This window comes from Ictidomys tridecemlineatus, chromosome 6 (assembly GCF_052094955.1).
Source record: "Ictidomys tridecemlineatus isolate mIctTri1 chromosome 6, mIctTri1.hap1, whole genome shotgun sequence".
NCBI lineage: Eukaryota > Metazoa > Chordata > Mammalia > Rodentia > Sciuridae > Ictidomys > Ictidomys tridecemlineatus.
This window is the reverse complement of record NC_135482.1, coordinates 60785351-60803665: the sequence shown is the minus strand read 5'-3', so window position 1 is coordinate 60803665 and position 18315 is coordinate 60785351. Positions and strand designations below refer to the sequence as shown.

At 37.6% G+C, this 18315-nt stretch overlaps 1 protein-coding gene across 2 annotated transcripts; it reads right to left on the bottom strand.

Moving 5' to 3' along the window:
• Positions 1-578: 578 nt before the first annotated feature.
• On the bottom strand, positions 579-16825 carry Gtsf1 (gametocyte specific factor 1). Of its 2 annotated transcripts, XM_040280519.2 has the most exons (9): positions 16746-16825; positions 14639-14683; positions 8429-8529; positions 6177-6303; positions 5678-5761; positions 5148-5211; positions 4058-4152; positions 3147-3176; positions 579-682 (listed from the first exon to the last, which is right to left on the bottom strand). In XM_040280519.2, exons 2-8 carry the CDS (start codon positions 14652-14654, stop codon positions 3160-3162), a joined length of 504 nt encoding a protein of 167 aa, XP_040136453.1. In that variant the 5' UTR covers positions 14655-14683; positions 16746-16825; the 3' UTR covers positions 579-682; positions 3147-3159. The 2 variants fall into 2 exon arrangements, with proteins under 2 accessions (XP_040136453.1, XP_077909503.1); XM_078053377.1 differs by lacking the exon at positions 3147-3176.
• Between the last annotated feature and the right edge of the window lie 1490 nt (positions 16826-18315).

Here is an 18315-nt window from a genome sequence, read left to right as displayed (position 1 = left end):
CCTGAGAGAGTCTGGATTAATAGATCAGAAAAATCCCATTTCTATAAACACTTAAAAGGATTTGGTCCACGTACGTCATAAAACATAAATACACACTTGTTTTCTCCAATCCAAGTTTACTGCCTATGTTACCTGGATTTTTTTTTTTTTTTTTTGGCTGTGTGTGTGTACACTAAGGATTGAACCCAGAGGCACTTTACCACTGAGCTACATCCTAGTCCTTTTATTTTTAGGCAAGGTCTTGCAAAGTTGCTAAGGATCTCCCTAAGCTGCTGAGGGCTGGCCTGTAAAGTTGAATCCTCCTGCCTCAGCCTCCTGAATGGCTGGGATTGCAGGCGGGCACCACCATGTCTGGCTTTTGCAAGAACTTTTGACATAACTTCGAATCATTATGTTTGGGATGTGATTTTTGATTTTTGGGGCTGCATGAACTTAACCAAACTATCAAGTTATCTACCTTGATGGCTTATCAAGGAAGTCATTTTCAGAAGGATTGATGCAAGTTCTTCTGAGTATGAGGGTTCTTGCATCAAATGAATGAGAATTCAAAGCGGGGAAGAAAAAAAGGTACTTGTCAGTTTGAAAGTCACAGACAATTTATCATTCTATTATTAGATAAGGAGAAAAAAATGAAGAACCCTTGGGTAGCAGGAAGAAGCAAGAGTCTTCTAGGACCTGGCATCTGCAAGGAAACAAAAAAACAAAACAAAAACAGACAAAAACAAAGAGAGTTTTTAGTTCCTTTCAAATACAAAAGCACCAACTACATGGGACTACAGGCCACACAACTATAACCCAATTAAATTCTCTTGGTCAACTGGAGGAATCCAGCTGTTGTTAATAGCAGAACACCAAGGACCTTCTGACCTTCTTAAGTACTACTGTGCACACAGAAACTTGCTAATTGAATTGAAAACAACAGACATTAATGTACAATTCTTTTTTTCTTTTTTTAGGTACTGGGGACTAAACTCAGGGGTACTCAAATACTGGAGCTACATCCCCAGCCCTGTATTGTATTGGATTTGGAGACAGGGTCTCATAGTGCCTTACTTTTTGCTGAGGCTAGCTTTTTTTTTTTTTTTTTTTTCCCCTTTTCAGTGCTGAAGATTGAACCCAGGGTTGTGCATGCAAGGCAAGCACTCTACCAGCCCTTGAAGCTGGCTTTGAACTCATGATCCTCCTGCCTCAGCTTCCCTAGTCACTGGTATTACAGGCATGTGCTACAGTGCCTGGTTTAATATATGCTTCATATGTTAATAGTTTAATAAGTGAGGAGAACATCAGAATTGACTCTCTAGGCAACTGACACTTTCAGAGAATTTTTTTCTTTTGGGTACTGGGGGTTGAACCCAGGATTGCTTAAACCACTGAGCCACATCCCCAGCCCTTTTTAATATTTTATTTAGAAACAGGGTCTCGCTGAGTTGCTTAGGGCCTAACCAAATTGCTGAGGCTGGCTTTGAACTCATGATCCTCCTGCCTCAGCCTCCTGAGCCACTGGTATTATAGGCATGCATTGCCATGCCCAGCTCCTTCAGACAAGTTTGGACCAATTCCAATTAACTTACATTGACCTTATTTTCCTCTTATAAACTCTAACTCATCAAGTCAACAATATTTTTTGAGCTGTTACAATGTACATTAGGGGATAAAAATTAATGTTATTACCTGCTTTTGAGTTACTTATGTATTAAAAAGTGGAATTGTTGATAAGTGAACAATACATTTTCATGTATATACATCCAAAATACTCCGCCCACACATAAATTCCTTAAGGGAACAAATCACATCTTCTATAATTCTTTTATATCCTCTAATGAAGCTAGAGAATTCTGCAACAATAGACATTCAAAAAATGATGCTTCATTTTTATTGAGGATAAGAATGTCTGTGGCTGCTTAAGGATTCTTATTTAACCTGGGACAATTTTTTTCCACAGAAAAAATAAATTTGCAGTGTTAAAGAATTTAATAGTCAAGAGTTAAGTTCTAAAGAAGTGTCTTAAATTATAAATAAGTTTCTACTAGGTTTTCATCTTAGAGTTGCCATTTTTACTAGCAAGCTATATGTACTGCATGATCACCAAACATCTTGTGCAGCATATTAGAGAGGAATTCAAAGTTCACCATTTATCTAGGTCTGTTCAATGTATGCTTTCTGACATACCCCAATGCTATTGTCTCTCTTTCCTTTCTGAGGCTAAATCTTATTTTCTGGCTTTCAGATGTATTTGACAATTTTAAATCAGAATCTACAAAGAAAAATGACCAAAATTTACTGATAGATATTGTTGTCCTTAGCTAAGAGGTGTTTGCTTTTAGCATCTCTTTCCCACTTCTCAGCAGAAAAAACATTAGTTCTGGTACAAAATGAAACCTAACACAGATTCATCCACTTCACTGTCCAGAGAGTGACATTGGCAAGCAACAGGCCAATTATTTATTCATTCAATAAGTATTTACCAAAGGCCTACTATCTGCAAGAGTGTTGGGATTAATCCCATTTTTCAGCCTTTATAATATTCCCTCTGCCAAGAGCAATGCTGGGCTAACTCAGCTAAGGCAGTATATGAAGCATCAAACTTGGCCCTGCCATGGGCACATATGGTAATCTCAAAGAAAGGCATCATCCTTAAAAAGTAAAAGATTTGGGTTTCTTTGTGTAAGTTTTGTGAGATCCTGTTAAATCAGATACTCAGATAATATCAACAGTGTAAGACTCTTAGAGACCCAAAACTTTTAACTGCTCATTAAAAAGTATGAATTTTTTGATGAGGATTAAACTGTACTGCACAGGGAGAAAATTGCTGAGCAGTGAAGCACAGCTGTCTGATTAATCTCAGTCCATTAAAAGAGGCGTGATAGATCTCAAATGCAACTTTGGTTAAAAAGAAAAAAAAGGCAATGTGTACTAATGTTAGCAAAAACAACTTAGCATGTTAACGGAATTCTAATTTAACCAGTAAATGTCTATTCATTAGCGTGTAAAGCCATAACAGAGGCTATATACTTAAAAAACATGTGCATACACAAAGCTTTAATTTGGTACCATAATCTGAAAGAAAATTGGACCCAAACTGCTTTATGTCCAGTTAAATCTTGCTACCATCTGAAGAGCTACTGAAATAAAACTGAAACACTTACTTAAGATATTCAGTTACTGTGCATTTCCATCTGCAAGTAGAAATATTTCAAAATAAATACACCATGTCAATTGAAATTCACTCCATCCGCTATGCTTACTAAACACAAATGACTTATTCTTGGAGTATACTGAATAATCATATAAAAGTAGAAGAATTTAAGGTTAGTGATCAAATTCCATTCAAGAGCATGGGAAAATGGTCCTTCACCTACCAAATCCTTTGGTGTAGAATTTGATGATTTCACTATTTGGGAAATAAAAGTATCCAGTGGGAGATGTTTTAAAGGGAATCCTCTGACTCCTCAAAAATTAGCTTAACTTGTAGCAAAGACTGAATCAAGGGAATCTGAATTTTGGAATTAAATAAAAAATTACACTATTTTGGATATACTGAATGTGGGGATTTTGTTATCAGGGTAGTATAATTAGTATTTAGTTACCTGAGCATGTCCTTGGATATCTAGGGAAATCATCTGAATTCTATTCCTTATGTAGGCTCTTAAAACTTATTACTTCCTTTTCTCCCTACCCATTTCTTTTTAGGACCTGTAGTACAATGTCTGATCCCAATTTCCTGTTGATGTTATGCCCTGAAAATCTGAGATGAACTCTTAGCCAAAATCAATAGTCTTTATAGTGGGCCCCAAATTTACTTAGGCTATTTCATGTCAATGGTCATCCTATCTCAAAATATTCTTTTGGTTTCTGTGGTCTTATACTTTACTCTTTATAATTTCTAATTTCTAACCAGGGCCAGGAGAAGTAGTGAGTGAGTGAGGTGCTTAGAACACAAAGTTTAAGGAAGCACTTACTTTCAGGGTCACACAAGTGCAAGGTGTTTGGATTGAACACATCTGAATGATCAAGACTGTTTTTGGCATAACAAAGAAAGTAAAAGCATTTCACTTACTGTTTTTCCATGGCAGAACATACGGCAGAGACTTGGGAACCCGCATGCCTGAAGCCAGGTTACTCTTATGTTCCATGACTATGTTGCTTGCAGGACTGCAAAAATGAAGAAAAATTTGACCATGTCAGCATATCTGAATTCTCCAGGCAGGCACACAAAAGATAATCAAAATGTGTATTTTTGTAATTTGGGCAAGAGCAACAAGCTACATTCATCTGAAATGTAAACACATTTCCATTAAAACAGTCCTGCAATTAGGATGATCACCATTTCTCTGGAAAGTTCCCTGTTCTGTACAGGCATCAAGATGGGTCTAACCATTTTCACTTTCCAGAAATTGAGATAAACAGCAATGCCATCTACTGTTCAGTAGTATGACAGGCTCATAAAACTCATTCAATAAACATAAGAGATAAACTACAGTGCCATTCAATTTAACCAAAGGCAGCAAATCTCATAGAACTGATATAAAATTAAAGTTGCAACCAATGGAATTTATCTTTAAGTTTTTCTATCTTAGGGCATATAGTTTATATTTAAAATTATCAGCTGATGGGCGATAGGGTTGTGACTATAGGGTTGTGGTAGAGTGTTCGCCTAGCATGTGCAAGGCCCTGGGTTCGATCCTCAGCACCACATAAAAAATAAATAAATAAAATAAAGGTATGTGTCTAACTACAACCAAAAAAAAAAAACTTTTCAGACTACTTTTTTTGTGGGCATTAGTTTCCTAGAGTAAAAAATGATTCAAGAGGTATAACTGGAATTTTTTTCTAAGTATTAAAAATAATGTAAACCTCACAGAAACAACAACAATTAAACAAAACACAATAATGTCTGGCACCAATATCTCTTGTTAGACTCTATAGTAGTATTTTTGTATTCCCAGTGATCAGCATGGAGCACGTGAGCTTTTTTATAAATCAAGGAATAAATAAGGGGAAAAAACTCCACTAAAATAATGTTTATACTTAGTTTATATCAAAGAACATTATCAAGAAAAAAAAGGTGGATTTGAATTTTTTTTTTTTGGGTAATGGAACATTCTGATTTGGGGAGGCAATTCTGGGAATGAGACTATTTCATTTACCTGTTGTTGCCACAGAAGTTGGCTGTGCCCCAGACAAATGGGGTGCTAGTCTGTTCCCACAAATCTGCCAAAGGAAGCAAAACATAGTCTGTAGTTCTACTTGAGAAGATATCAGTTCATGCTAGTTGTGTTTGTAAGATGGGAAATAATACACCTAATTTTGGAAATGCAAGTAAAAATTGATCAAGTACACTGCCAAAGTGACACAGAAGCAGGAATTTAATTGAAGGATATAAACACAAGCAACATAAATAATAATAAACGTGCCTAGTAACAATCAAACACAGATGGTACAACACAATTTATGGAAAAAAGCAGATGTAAAGGAGTGCTTTTTCCAATCAAGAGGGATAGGCTGTTCTACGTTGTCTGCACAGGGATACAAATGTGCTCATTTTGGGGCCCAATAAAAATAATAAGGCATTCTGAACAACATGGTATGTTCATAAAAAGGGAAAATCTTCCTTCTGTCTTAAGCAAATGACTTGGGATTTAGACATGGTGAAGAGAAAGATGTAGAGGCACTTTACCTTTATCCCAGTCTTCATCACAAGGAGGGCACTGCCATGTGCTCTCAGCCAGAGTCTCTTGTCCAAGGTTCCGGGTTTGGTTAACTGCAAGATAAGAGAGATCTGACATAAGAAGGGGACAGTGCCAAGTTATCATATTTAAAGGTTGTAGGGGAGCCTAATGGGATAGTATAAAAACTAAAAAGGGGTCTCATATCTCTTTGCTGACAGAAGACAAGAAAGAGAAGCAGAAACAAAGATATTTACCATATTTAAGACAACAAAAGGATTTTATTTTTAGATGGTTCATTAGTAAAGTGAATCAGACTATTCAGAAGAGAAAGGAGTATGACACATCAGAAACTGACAATCTATTGCTACTCTAAGATAAAAATCTCAAAGGCAGAAAAATATTTTTCTTTTAAAATGAAGAGAAAAAAATTAAGCTGACAATGTAGCATAATACAGATCTTCAGGGACTAACCTCTAGTACTGAAATAATTTAGCTAGTCAGGCTTACCCACATCCTGCTCAATACAACTCTTGTCATCACAACTTGAGATATGATGACTGATTTCAGCCCGAGGAACCTGGTGGCGAGCATTGAAGGGACAAGTAGCCAATTTGTTTGCGACATCAGGATGATTCTGTGGAACCAAATTAAGGGATTTGTCAGTTCTTTGGAAATCTTAAAGTCTAAGGGGAGTAGCTTAGCTTTATTCTATAAATGGCTCCCTTAAAATTCCTCAATAAACTTACAGTTTAACTATAGTAGCCAAACTCAGAATAGAAAATTAATTTTTTTTGGGGGGTACTGGGGATTGAACTCAGGGGCACTCAACCACTGAGCCACATCCCCAGCCCTTTTTTCTTTGTATTTTATTTAGAGACAGGGTCTCACTGAGTTACTTAGTGCCTTGCTTTTGCTGAGGCTGGCTTTGAACTCTCAATCCTCCTGCCTCTGCCTCCCAAGCTGCTGGGATTACAGGCGTGAGCCACCACGTCCAGCCAGAGTAGAAAATTAAGAGGGAATTATTTATCATTCGCATAGATCATATAGTCGTTACATCAAAATGAAAAGATAAGCTTGTAGACTGACAATACAGATACTGGAATTCAAGTGGCTAACATAGAGCTACATAGTAAATTTGAACCATATCTTTTTCTCTGTTTCTGAAAGTTGCAAGATTCAGTTAGTGTAGTTGTAATGGTAGCACTCTCTGGATGTCTTTGCAAGCTGACATTCAGGATGAATAGTAACACTGAAACTCAGTCTGCAATGCAGTAGTGCCCTGCTATTGCAATCCAATAAGTGCTAGAAAATAGCTGTTGTAAGAGAGCTGCAGAAGAGACAAACCAATGATTTTTCAGGTTAACATAGAGACACTTATTTAAAGCAATGATGCCTGAAATGAGGCTTTGAACAATTTAACCTTTATTTTGGCTATTTCACAAAATAAAAACCCAAATGACAGACTACTTTGCTAACCAAGTTTCTTGCCTTAAACCTAAAGAAAGGGTTTAATGTCATTCAAATTCTATGGCAAATATTCCAGAAATTAAGAAATTTATTTATTAGGAAAAGGAAAAAATACGTCACTAATAAAACTCAAAGTAAAAATAATGTAAAACAGGGAAAAGGTTGAAAAACATTCTAAGAAACTTTTGAGGGGAGAAATCTCCATCAATTTCATAAGAGATATCAGAAATTCAATGCAAAGGTTTTGTGGCTAAAGATTAAGGACATTAAAAGACAGCAATTATAACAGTATTTTTATACCACTTGGCTCCCCTTCCCAATCTTTATCCTTGAGAAATATCTGAGAGCCTGGGTGTGGGTGTGTGTGGTGGTGGAATTATAGTAGCAAATACTAATCCATATTGTTCACGTTTAACTTTAAGGGATCCTTGCTCTACAGATTAAAAATATTGTAGAGCAATGATCAAAAAAAGGCATTTTATTTTAGAGATAATAAAATAAACACTCCCCCCCCCTGCTCTTTTTTGGTGGTGGGAATCAAACCCAGTGTTTTTAAGCATCCTAGGCACACTCTACTACCGAGCTATACTTTTAGCTAAGAGAAACATTTTTTTTAAAGGATGTTAAGTCTGAACTATATGCAGTTTGGATTAAATACTAAATTTTTTTCCAAACATAAATGCCTGCATAATTTTGGTCTCTGTATCTGACATTTGCATTCTAACAACCCTGTCAAAGTGCCTATTAATATACATTAAAGTAGTTTATATCAGCTAATAAAAGAGTGATTAGAGAGAAAAATCCTAAATTTTCTTTTTAAAAAAGATGATGAAACTTGAAGAAACATCTGTTTTTAGGAATAGTATTTTCTTGGGCTAGTCTCTAGCTATTCAACTGCTCTAAAATTTCTAAACAAAATTGGAAAGAAGTGATTATAGCATTTGATTCTTATCAAGATGATGAATACATCAAATTTATAAGATTCATTGCTAGCAAAAATTAGTATTTCTTTTGTTTTAAAAAGGATATGAAAATTCCAGATGCTGTTTATTAAAAGGTAGCTTTGTCACTAGTTAGGGGGAAGAAAATAAAAACAAGTAAAAAATTATGCACCCCAAGAAATAAACTCCTTTCTATAAATGCTGGTGTTTAACACAGAGGTAGAGTCCCAAAACAATTCTGGCATTTGATTAAAACATTTATGCTAAAACTATTTTCTGCTTACAAAAGCTTGGCCTTTTAAAATAATTCAAGAGCACATGAGAGGGCAAATTATGAAAATAATACCCTACCTTTCTGCACTTGATAAGATGATAAGGAAACCTGCAGGCCCTGATCTGGTGGTTTTTATCATAGGGGCACTGTAATAACTTTTCAGGGTCCAGGGAGTCGACTGAAAGAGAAAAATACAATGAGTATAAAGCATCACAGGTTCTTATAAAACTACAGCATTCCAGGAACACTGGATTTTTCAATGGACTATGTAATAATTGAATAAGATAGTCTAAAGAAAACTTATATTTAGCTGGTGCAGTGGTGCATGCCTCTAATCCCAGCAATTTAGAAGACCAAGGCAGGAAGATTGCCAGTTGGAGGTCAGCCTGGGCAACTAAGGGAGACCCTGTCTCAAAAAAAAAAAAAAAAAGTTGGGGGAGCAGTAGGAATATAGCTCAGTGGTGCAGTGCTCCTGGGTTCAATCTCCAGTACTGCAACAAAATAAAATAAAACTTTCAATTTAAAAAAAGGGTGCCTAAACAAAGATGAAAATGTAACTTTGAGAAAATTTTGGTATCATTAAGTCTTTTTTTTTTCCCCATCCATTTTCTCTCTCAAGGTTAATAACTTTCTAAAGGCGGTGTGACAGGGGACAGCCTTTTCCATAATATATCCTCTCCCTGACCGCTACAGTGCTGAGTTCTGAGTCTCTTACTTATGGAAGCCAGACTTCTCAGGAAGGAGTGACAAGAGTAGATGCCCCTCCACTAGGACAGCCTCCCCATCACTGCCTCTCGTCTGTCGGACTGGCTGAGTAAGACTATTAATAAAGGGACTGCAGAAACAGTTTAACTCCATTGACTGTTTCCTTTGAAAAACACCAGAGTTGCTTGAGGGGACAGGATTTCTCTAGTAGTCTCCCTCACCTCATAGTGTTTCCCTGGGACTTGGGCTTTCTCTGGGCTGGAAGTGGCTAAGAAGGAAGAATTAGGGGTCATGGAAGAAGAGTGAGGAGGAGGCAAAAAGGGAGATGGAGGGGAAGGAAAATGAAACTGACTTCAGCCAGGGCAGGGAGTAAAGAAAAGGAGGCACAAGGAAAGCCCAACCTTGATGTCTCTCTGTTTCATCTAAAGAAAAGTTTTCAGACGGGTTTGCCTCCGATGAACCTGTAAGGGGAGTCAAAAATGTAGGGGACCAAGGAAATGGGACCCTGTAGAAGCAGAAGGCTGAAGGTGGAGTCTTGAGAAGGAGGAAGATGTGGTACAAGACCCAAGCCCTCCCCATTACTGGATAAGTCCAGTGGAACCAGCAATTGTAGGGTATAAGGTCTCAGCTCATTATTTGATTGGATATTGTTTTCAATGATGGTTATCTTTACTACAAAAAAAAAAAGTTAAGCGGGTGCAGTGTCACTTGCCTGTAATATTAGCAACACCAAAGGCTGAGGCAGGACAGCAAGTTTGAGGCCAGATTTGGCAATTTAAGGACACCCTCAGGAACTTGGCAAGACCCTGCCTCAAACTAAAAAAATAAAAAGGGTTGGGGATATCGCTCAGTAAAGTGCCCCTGGGTCCAATCCTTAGTAGCCACCCCCAGAAAAAAAAATTAAATCATCTTTTCCTGTTCTTTTTCTTTCAGAACTGGGGATTGAACCCAGGGCCTTATGCACACCAGGCAAGCACTGTACCACTGAGATACATCCCTCTTTTCTTTTCCTGAAAGTGCTAATTAAGGATCATTTCTATTCTTTAGTCAGTCCAACTAGAATTTCCCAACCAGTGTGCTAAAGTTGGAATGGATTGCTCATGTGCCAATATAATATAATTTGCACTTGCAAATCCCACCATTCACCAATCCAAATGGTTGGGGCTGGTTAATTCCCTACATTAACATTGTAGTATCCCATGAACAAAGTAAGTACTGCTCTATGTAAACTTGAAAAATATTAGTGGATAGGTTCGCCCCCCCCGCTTTTTTTTTTTTTTTTTTTTTGTAGTACTGGGGATTGATCCTAAATCCTTGTACGTGCTAGACAAGCACTCTACCACTGAGCTACATCCCCAGACTCCTTCTTAAGCCTTTTTTATGTTGAGACAGGTCTCACTAAGATTCCTGTGCTGGCCTTGAACTTGTAATCCTCCTGCCTTGGCCTCTGGAGAACTGGGGTTACAGGCATGTGCATTCTTTTAATTTTCCCCATAAGTACTTCCTGGTGTTGGTTACTTTAGTTGCCTCTCAAATGAAACCATTCCTTTATCAGACTGGTGATTTTACTTTATATATTTTGGAACATGGATGAGAAAGAATACAAAAGAATAATCTAGTGACTACCCAATTGGCCAGATAACAAATAGACAATCTGCAAAAAACAGAACCACCTGAGGCTAAGACAATTGTAGAGATATAGAACTGCTCTATGAAAGAAAGCTTCTAACATATCTACCTTTAAAACTGTCTTTAGCTGGGGGCAGTGGTGCATACTTATAATCCCAGTGACTTGGTAGGCTGAGATAGGATCCCAAGTCAGCTTTAGCAATTTAGCAAGACCCTTAGCAGCTTAATGAGAACCTGTCTCAAAATTAAAAATAAAAAGAACTGGGGATACAGCTCAGTGTAAATGCTCCTGGGTTTAATCCTCAGAATCAAAAACAAACAAAACCCCAAAAATGTCAATATCTCTCCTGTCCTGCCTTTATGGTATACAAGATGCCCAGGCTGAGCCTCAAATCTTAACAAGCATGGCTAAGGAAGGGAAATTAAATGGTTAAGCACATTCTGAGGACAAGAGGCAACCCTCTTGCCACCCCTGAAGATAATGATAAAAGTAAAATAAGATAAACAATTCACAGTTGATAAGAAGCTTACAAACCAGGAGACTGCAATGAAAATCAGGAGCCAATAGGGAATTGAAACAGACAGTTTCACTGGAAGAGTGGTAAACATGGAATAAATTGCTAACCATGATGGTGATGCAAATGAGCCAGAAAGGTGACTTGAAGGACAGAATGAATAGGAAGAAAAAGTCTTAGAGGACAGGCAAGCTTATTATGCCAACCAGGCTCTTCTTGACCAGCAATCTTTTCAAATTTTGAAGCTTTAAGACACCCAGAAAGCATTTACAGATGAAATTCTTATTAGTTTCCCTTCATTTAATCTGTTCCATCACTAGTAAATGTTAGCCCATGTCAGCAACTGACAGACTGGACGTACCTTATGATTCATACACATCATACTGACTATACAGTGGCATATGTCAGAATTGATAATGAGAGCTTCCTACCATAATGCTTTACTTCTTGGTTTCGAGTAATTGCAGTCATTTCTAATCTGATTTTCTAGATTTAAATGTATTTTTAATTAAAACAGTTACAACTGTGATAAAGTATAAAATTTACAACTTTAATATATATATATATATATATATATATATATATATATATATATATATATATATTTTTTTTTTGCAGTGCTGGGGATCAAACCCAGAGCCTCATACATGCTAGGCAAGCACTCTATATTGAGCCACATCTCCCATACTCCATTTTAATAATTTTAATGCGTATTCTTCAGCAGTGTTAAGTATATTCACACAGTTATGCAACCAACCTCCAAAACTTTTATCATCTGGCAAAACTGAAACTGTCCATTAAATATCAACTCCCCATTTTCTACTCTCCCAAGCCATTAGAATCATTCTAATTTTTAAAAATGAGTCTACTTTAGATACATAATTGAAATCATACAGTGTTTGCCTTTCTTTGACTGGCTTATGTCATTTAGCTAATACTCATAAGGTTCATCCAAGTTATAGCATGTGACAGGATTTCCGGATCTTCTGAGATTAGCTTTTCTATTCTTTTTACTTAATGTTTCTTGGAGCTATTCCCATGTCAGTACATATAAGGACCATTTCATTGCTTCATATGAATATACTAGATTCTTAATCAGTTCCCTTACTGGACATTTAAGTTTCCAGTTTTTTACTACTATATACAATACTATGATTAATAATCTAGCATATTCTTTGTGCATTTTATGAATATTTCTTTGGGCAGATACCTAAGAGTGCTGAACTGAAGTGAATGTACATTTAAAGTTCTTAACAAATACTATTAAATTACTCTGCAACAATTTTTTCTGGCTTCCCCAAAATACAACTTGCTTTGGAAAACAAAGTGGGTCCTGTTGACAAGCTTCCCCCCCAAAAAGCAGAAACTCAGCTGTTACTCAAAATTTAATTAAGGCTTAGAACTCATGGTGAGAAATTGAGGAAACTTCATGGGAATATGATACTAGGCATGACAAAAGTATCACTGAGGTATAATCCAAGGACAGAACCTGAAGATCTTCGGGACTCTATCAGATTAAGGTAAGTGTTTCAGGTATTTTTGGGAAAGAGGTCAGCATTTCTGATGCAGCATTTCTCAAACTTTAGCAACATTCCCAGGTGTTAAATCACTTAAGAATTGTGTTAACATGTAGATTCTGATTCAGTAGGTCTGGGATGCGACCTGAGATTTTATATTTCCAACAAGCTCATAGATGAATTTTTTTTTTGTTAAAAAAATTATGCATAAAAAAAGGAAGAACCGAGAGACCAAAAAGGGAGAGGTTGCTTTCTAACTTAACATGTTGAGTAGAAAGCACCCAAGAGTAAATACATATACCATACATAAATTTCACTTTGCATATGTATGTGGACCAGCCCCATAAATATTACATTTTAAGTAAAAACATTTTAAGAAAAATAAAGAAGGTGGGGAGAATCCTAAAGAAAATCAAAAAGAATCAGCCTTCTAGATCAATGATTTTCAAAGTGCAGTCCTCAGATCAGCAGCATTAGCATCATCTGAAAACTTCTCAGAAATGCACATTTTTGCTGGGTGCAGTGGTACATGACTAATGCTATCTACCTGGGAGGCTGAGGAAGGAGGATGAAAGTTTGAGGCCATCCTGAGCAATTTAGTAAAATCCTGTCTCAGAATAAAATAAAAGGGCAGGGAATGTGCTTAGTGGGAGAGCTGTTCACCTTGCAAGAGAGCCCCCACATTCAATTCCTGGTACCACTAAGTAAATAAAGAAGTCCAATGGAGATTTTTATTACCAAAATATAGAAACTACAAAGAAATAGTCTTTACTAAACTGGGCATTGTGGCACCTGCCTGTACTCCCAGCGACTTGGGAGGTTAAGGTAAGAGGACGGCAAGTTCCAGGACAGCTTTGGCAATTTAGTGAGGAACTGTCTCAAAATGAAAAAAAATAGCTGAGGGTGTAACTCAGTGGCAGAGCACCCCTGGGTTTAAGAGAGATAGATAGATAGATAGAGATAGAGATAGATAGATATAGAGATAGACATAAGACTCCTTCCCAGGATTTTTTCTTAAAAACTCAAACGCAGGCTGGGGTTGTGGCTCAGTGGTAGAGTGCTGACCTAGCACACATGAGGCACTGGGTTCAAACCTCGGCATCACATTAAAAAAATGAAATAAAGGTATTGTGTTCACCTACAACTAAAAAATAAATAATAAAAAAACTCAATGCACATCAATCTATTTTTTTTTTTTGAGCTGTATATTGAACCCAGGGCCTTGTGCATGCAAGGCAAGCATTCTACCAACTGAGCTATATCCCCAGTCCCACACATCAATTGTATTATGCATACTATATTACTTCTCAAAATAGAAAAACGGAGGTTACTATCCCTGTATCATAAATAAAAAAGGCAATCCACATTTTGAGTTAATAAGTCTAATAAAAATACTACTTATAATAGAATACATGCTTAGCATGTGCTGGGACTTAGGGTCAATTCCTAGTACCAAAGAAAAAAAAACAACAAAAAAAATTAAAAAGTAGTTTAACACAGACTTTTTTTTCTCCCTTGAAGTGCTGAGAGGTGCTCTACCACTGAGCTAAAAAGCTCCAGCCCTTTTTACTTTTTATTCTGAGATAAGGTCTCGTTAAGTTGCTGGGGCTGGCCTTGAACTTTTCATTCCTCCTGTTTTAGCTTCTCAGGTCACTGGCATTATAGGCCTGCATCACTGCACCTGGCAACACAGGTGTCTGCCTTTTCAAAGCTCTATGACTTCTTATACATCTTTTAAGTAATTAAGTTTCAAGTGCCTCATTTAATTTGGGTACCTCTCTGTATTTACCACACAGACCTTTCCACACCAGCAGTTCAGGGAGAACTTTGAATTTTTCACAACACAATAAAAGCCTGGTTAAGACATAAACTACATGTAAATGATTTAACTTATTTTCTAAAAGCAACAGTAAGTACATACTGTAAGTGTCTTCCATGCTGAAAACGAAGGAGCTGAATCCAAGTGCTACACGGGGAAAAAGCAAGGTTCAAAGAATTAGAAATGAAATGTACCAAAAAGTAACCCTAAGAAGTAGAGTTACTTCTGGAATTGAAGCTACATAAATCGAGGAAACAAAATCTTTAGTGCATACCCTCCTGCCCCCAATTTTTTCCTCTGTAAAGCATTCTTTACTCCTTTGAAACATTTAACATTATTGCTCAATTAATATTCTTGGAATAAATTCTAGGGTCCACCAATAGTTAAGAAAAACCAAATATGACTACTAATATGAACTCTATTAAGGTGACAAGATATCCATGTATTTTAAGTGCTGTTACCCAGCCTGTCACTATTCACCTGCTATTTGGGTTTGATGTTATTTAACCATAGAGGGGGGTGAATCAAGACTATAAGACTACTCTTAAACTTCTGGATAGGGTACAGTTTTAAAAGCTTTCTTCCAAAATTCTTAAAAATTACAGGATGGGAAGGCTACTACTCTTGCCCTTCTTTGGAATACGGGAATGCTGGATGTCGATGTCAGACAGTGAACACCTAACTCATCCAAACCCTCAGAGACATTCTAATTTACCATATTCATGACTTAAACATAATTATAAGTGCCACCCTGACAGTCCCCCTTTTTAGTGCTACTTCAATTTTACACCCCCAAAACTACTGTGCTAATATGACAAGACTTATGCTGGGCGTGCTGGCCCACATCTGTAATCCCAGCAGCTCAGGAGGCTGAGGCAGGAAGATTGCAAGTTTAAAGCCAGCCTCAGCAACTTAGTGAGACCCTGTTTCTAAATAAAATATAAAAAGGGTTTGGGATGTGGCTCAGTGGTTAAGCACTTATGGGTTCAATCCCCAGTACCAAAAAAAAAAAAAAAAAAAAGTTGTTGATTTAAGCCTCTCCAGTTAATAGCATTCCCTCTATTCACTGAGGGAAAACTTTTAAATATTAGGACTTAAGAACTGTCTATGTTACAGTTAATAGTTAAAAGACAACAAACCTAACAGAAATGTAAAAGATTAAGAGAAATGGTTTTGTAGTTTGGATCCTCATTTACTAAAGTTCTCTTCTACTGAACATGTGATTAAATAAACTATCATGAGGAAAAAAACCAATTTTTTAATATAAAAGAACCCCGATAGGAAACTTCTGAAAATTGGTTACATTTACAGCTGTTGTCTCTAGGCAAGCTCTCCTTTGGCCTCTCATACAATTCCACACCCCTTCCCCTCATTCTATGACATAAGCAACATTAGAACCCAGGTTAGGAAATACAAGTGATGGGGCAGAGCCTCCCTTGTTAATAACAATCATTAGTGAAACTATCTTAAAAATATTTTTCATGTTTGGATTAAGAAATCCTGACCTTTTTGGACACGTTTTACTTATATACAGTTACTTCATACTTTTTCACTAAAAATAAAAGGTTTGGGAGGATAAATCAAGAATTGTTTCTTGATTTCAAAGAATAAAAAGGAGGGATGAATGCCAGATTCAGTGACTTGTGGAAAGCCAATCTATTCCTTCCCGGAGAAAAGACTAAGGGCAATGAAATTCACAGCATCACCACTCAGCTGTGTTCCTGTAAGTATCTTCCACATCCAATTGTTGACAGGTGACTCTTTCCCTTCTCCTTAGCACTAGACCTGCGGTGGATTAGACACACTATGTGAAGCAGTTAAGTCTGGGAACTGGATCTACAGGGAAGCGACTGTTCAAATTTCTAACACAGAGGCCTTAGTAAAATAATTTTTCCTCCTTCAAACAACCACCACCACCACAAAACCAAACGCTGAGCAGGGTTAAGCCGTGGGACTAAATACGAGAAGGCGGGGAAGATGATTAACCTAAAAGAAGGGAGGAAAAGGTGGTAGGGAGGCCCTCGAGTGGACGATGGAGCGGACCCAGCCGAAAATCAACAGAGCTGCGTTCAGAGACCCAGGGCTGAAAGCTACTAGCGGAAAAAGGGAAAGAGAAGGTGTTAGAAAGTGTTAGATGGGGGAGCTAGCCCAGTACTTTAAAGGTAGAGCGTTTGAAGGAGCCAAACTAGCGCGGGAATGTCCTTCCTACCTCAATCGAGAGGCGCTCTCCCCACCGCCGCCTTCGTCCTATAGCCACGCCCCGGCAACGCCCACTTCCGGTCCCTGCCGCTAGGGGGTGGGGCCCCCACTTCCTGTTACTGGCGTTCTTGGCGCGCTGGGGCCAATGGGGTCTCCTACCCTTGCCCCTTCTCCGCCAGGGCCCAGCTGCTACTCTTTCCGACCCTCAGCACCTTCTTAGGCCCATCCTCCGCTGGCCTCCGGGGTCGGTAGTGGTTCTGCGTGGGTGGAGCTCCACCTTCCTTGTCTAGTCTTTGTGGCGGCCATCTTGGGCCTTTGAGGGAATGGGTCATGGTAGATGTAGGGAGCTGTTTGGAAGGAAACCTTGTTTGTGGAAATTGTTTAGATACATGATTAATGTTTTGAGGGGAAGGAAGAGCAATTATGTAGGACATAGGCAGAGCAGGCAATTACCAAGGGCAGGAATTTTTTTGTCTGTTTAGCGCGTGATGTAGAATTTCAAAATTCAAAGGGCAACAATATCAGAGAATGGTAGGTAATGGATGTGTTTGGAGGGTTAAAGGGATTTTTAGGTTGCTGAGGACAAGTGGGTCAGAAAGTTAAAACCTGATGAAAAACCAGATATATTGTGAGCCTTTGTTCTGCAGTTTTTAAAATTTTCTTTCCTTTTTCTCTTTCTTTCCTCCCCCATACAGAGAATTGAACCTAGCATCTTGCACATACATGTTAGGCAAGTGCTAGTAATATATTTTTAAAAAACCCAGTTGTAAAAAATGTTTTTGAACTGTTCAAAATGTAAGATGCAGTGTGGGTGCTAAACTATTGGAATTTCTGATACATTTCAGTGCGTTAGATTCTAAATATGAGTTGAGAGGACCTATTCTGACAGTAAAAACTATAGCTTTAATGAAAAGGATCTTAGAGTGGAACATTATTATTTTTACATGAATAATTTGTAAACATAAATTATCAGGTCCCTCCCCACTCCAATTAGCAGTCCTTAGGTTGATGAGCATGTGCTTTTCATAGTCTTCAATTCAGATTAAACTCTTAAAAGATACAGGTGTTGATGGAAGACTGGGTTAAGCCATTCTTGTTGTGGGCTGGTGATTCTAAATCATGTCTGCACATTAGAATCATCTGGGGAACTCTTAAAACATACCATGCTAAGTTCCATTCTCATTCCCCACCAATTAATCAGAAAGAGCCAGCCATAGTTATTTTTAAAAACCTACCCTGATGATTCTAATGTGCTGCCAGGACTGAGAACCACTGACCTAGGCACTGTTTTGAATTTATAAAAGCTCTTCTTTCACCTGGGTGGCCTGTATGATTCATAGGAAGGAGGAACAAGCTGTTAAAGTGCTTTTTCAAAGATAATTGCTAAGAATGAAAGCTTCATTGCAAGCTTAGCACAAAGCATTTTATAAAAGCTGCTGTTTTGGCAAGTCAGTTTCAGACTGTTAGGAAATAGTTTAAAAATATATGCATATTTTTATTTTGTGGTACTGGGGATTGAACCCAGGGCTATGCCACCTCAGCCCTTTTTATTTTTTTATTTTGAGACAGGGTCTTGCTGA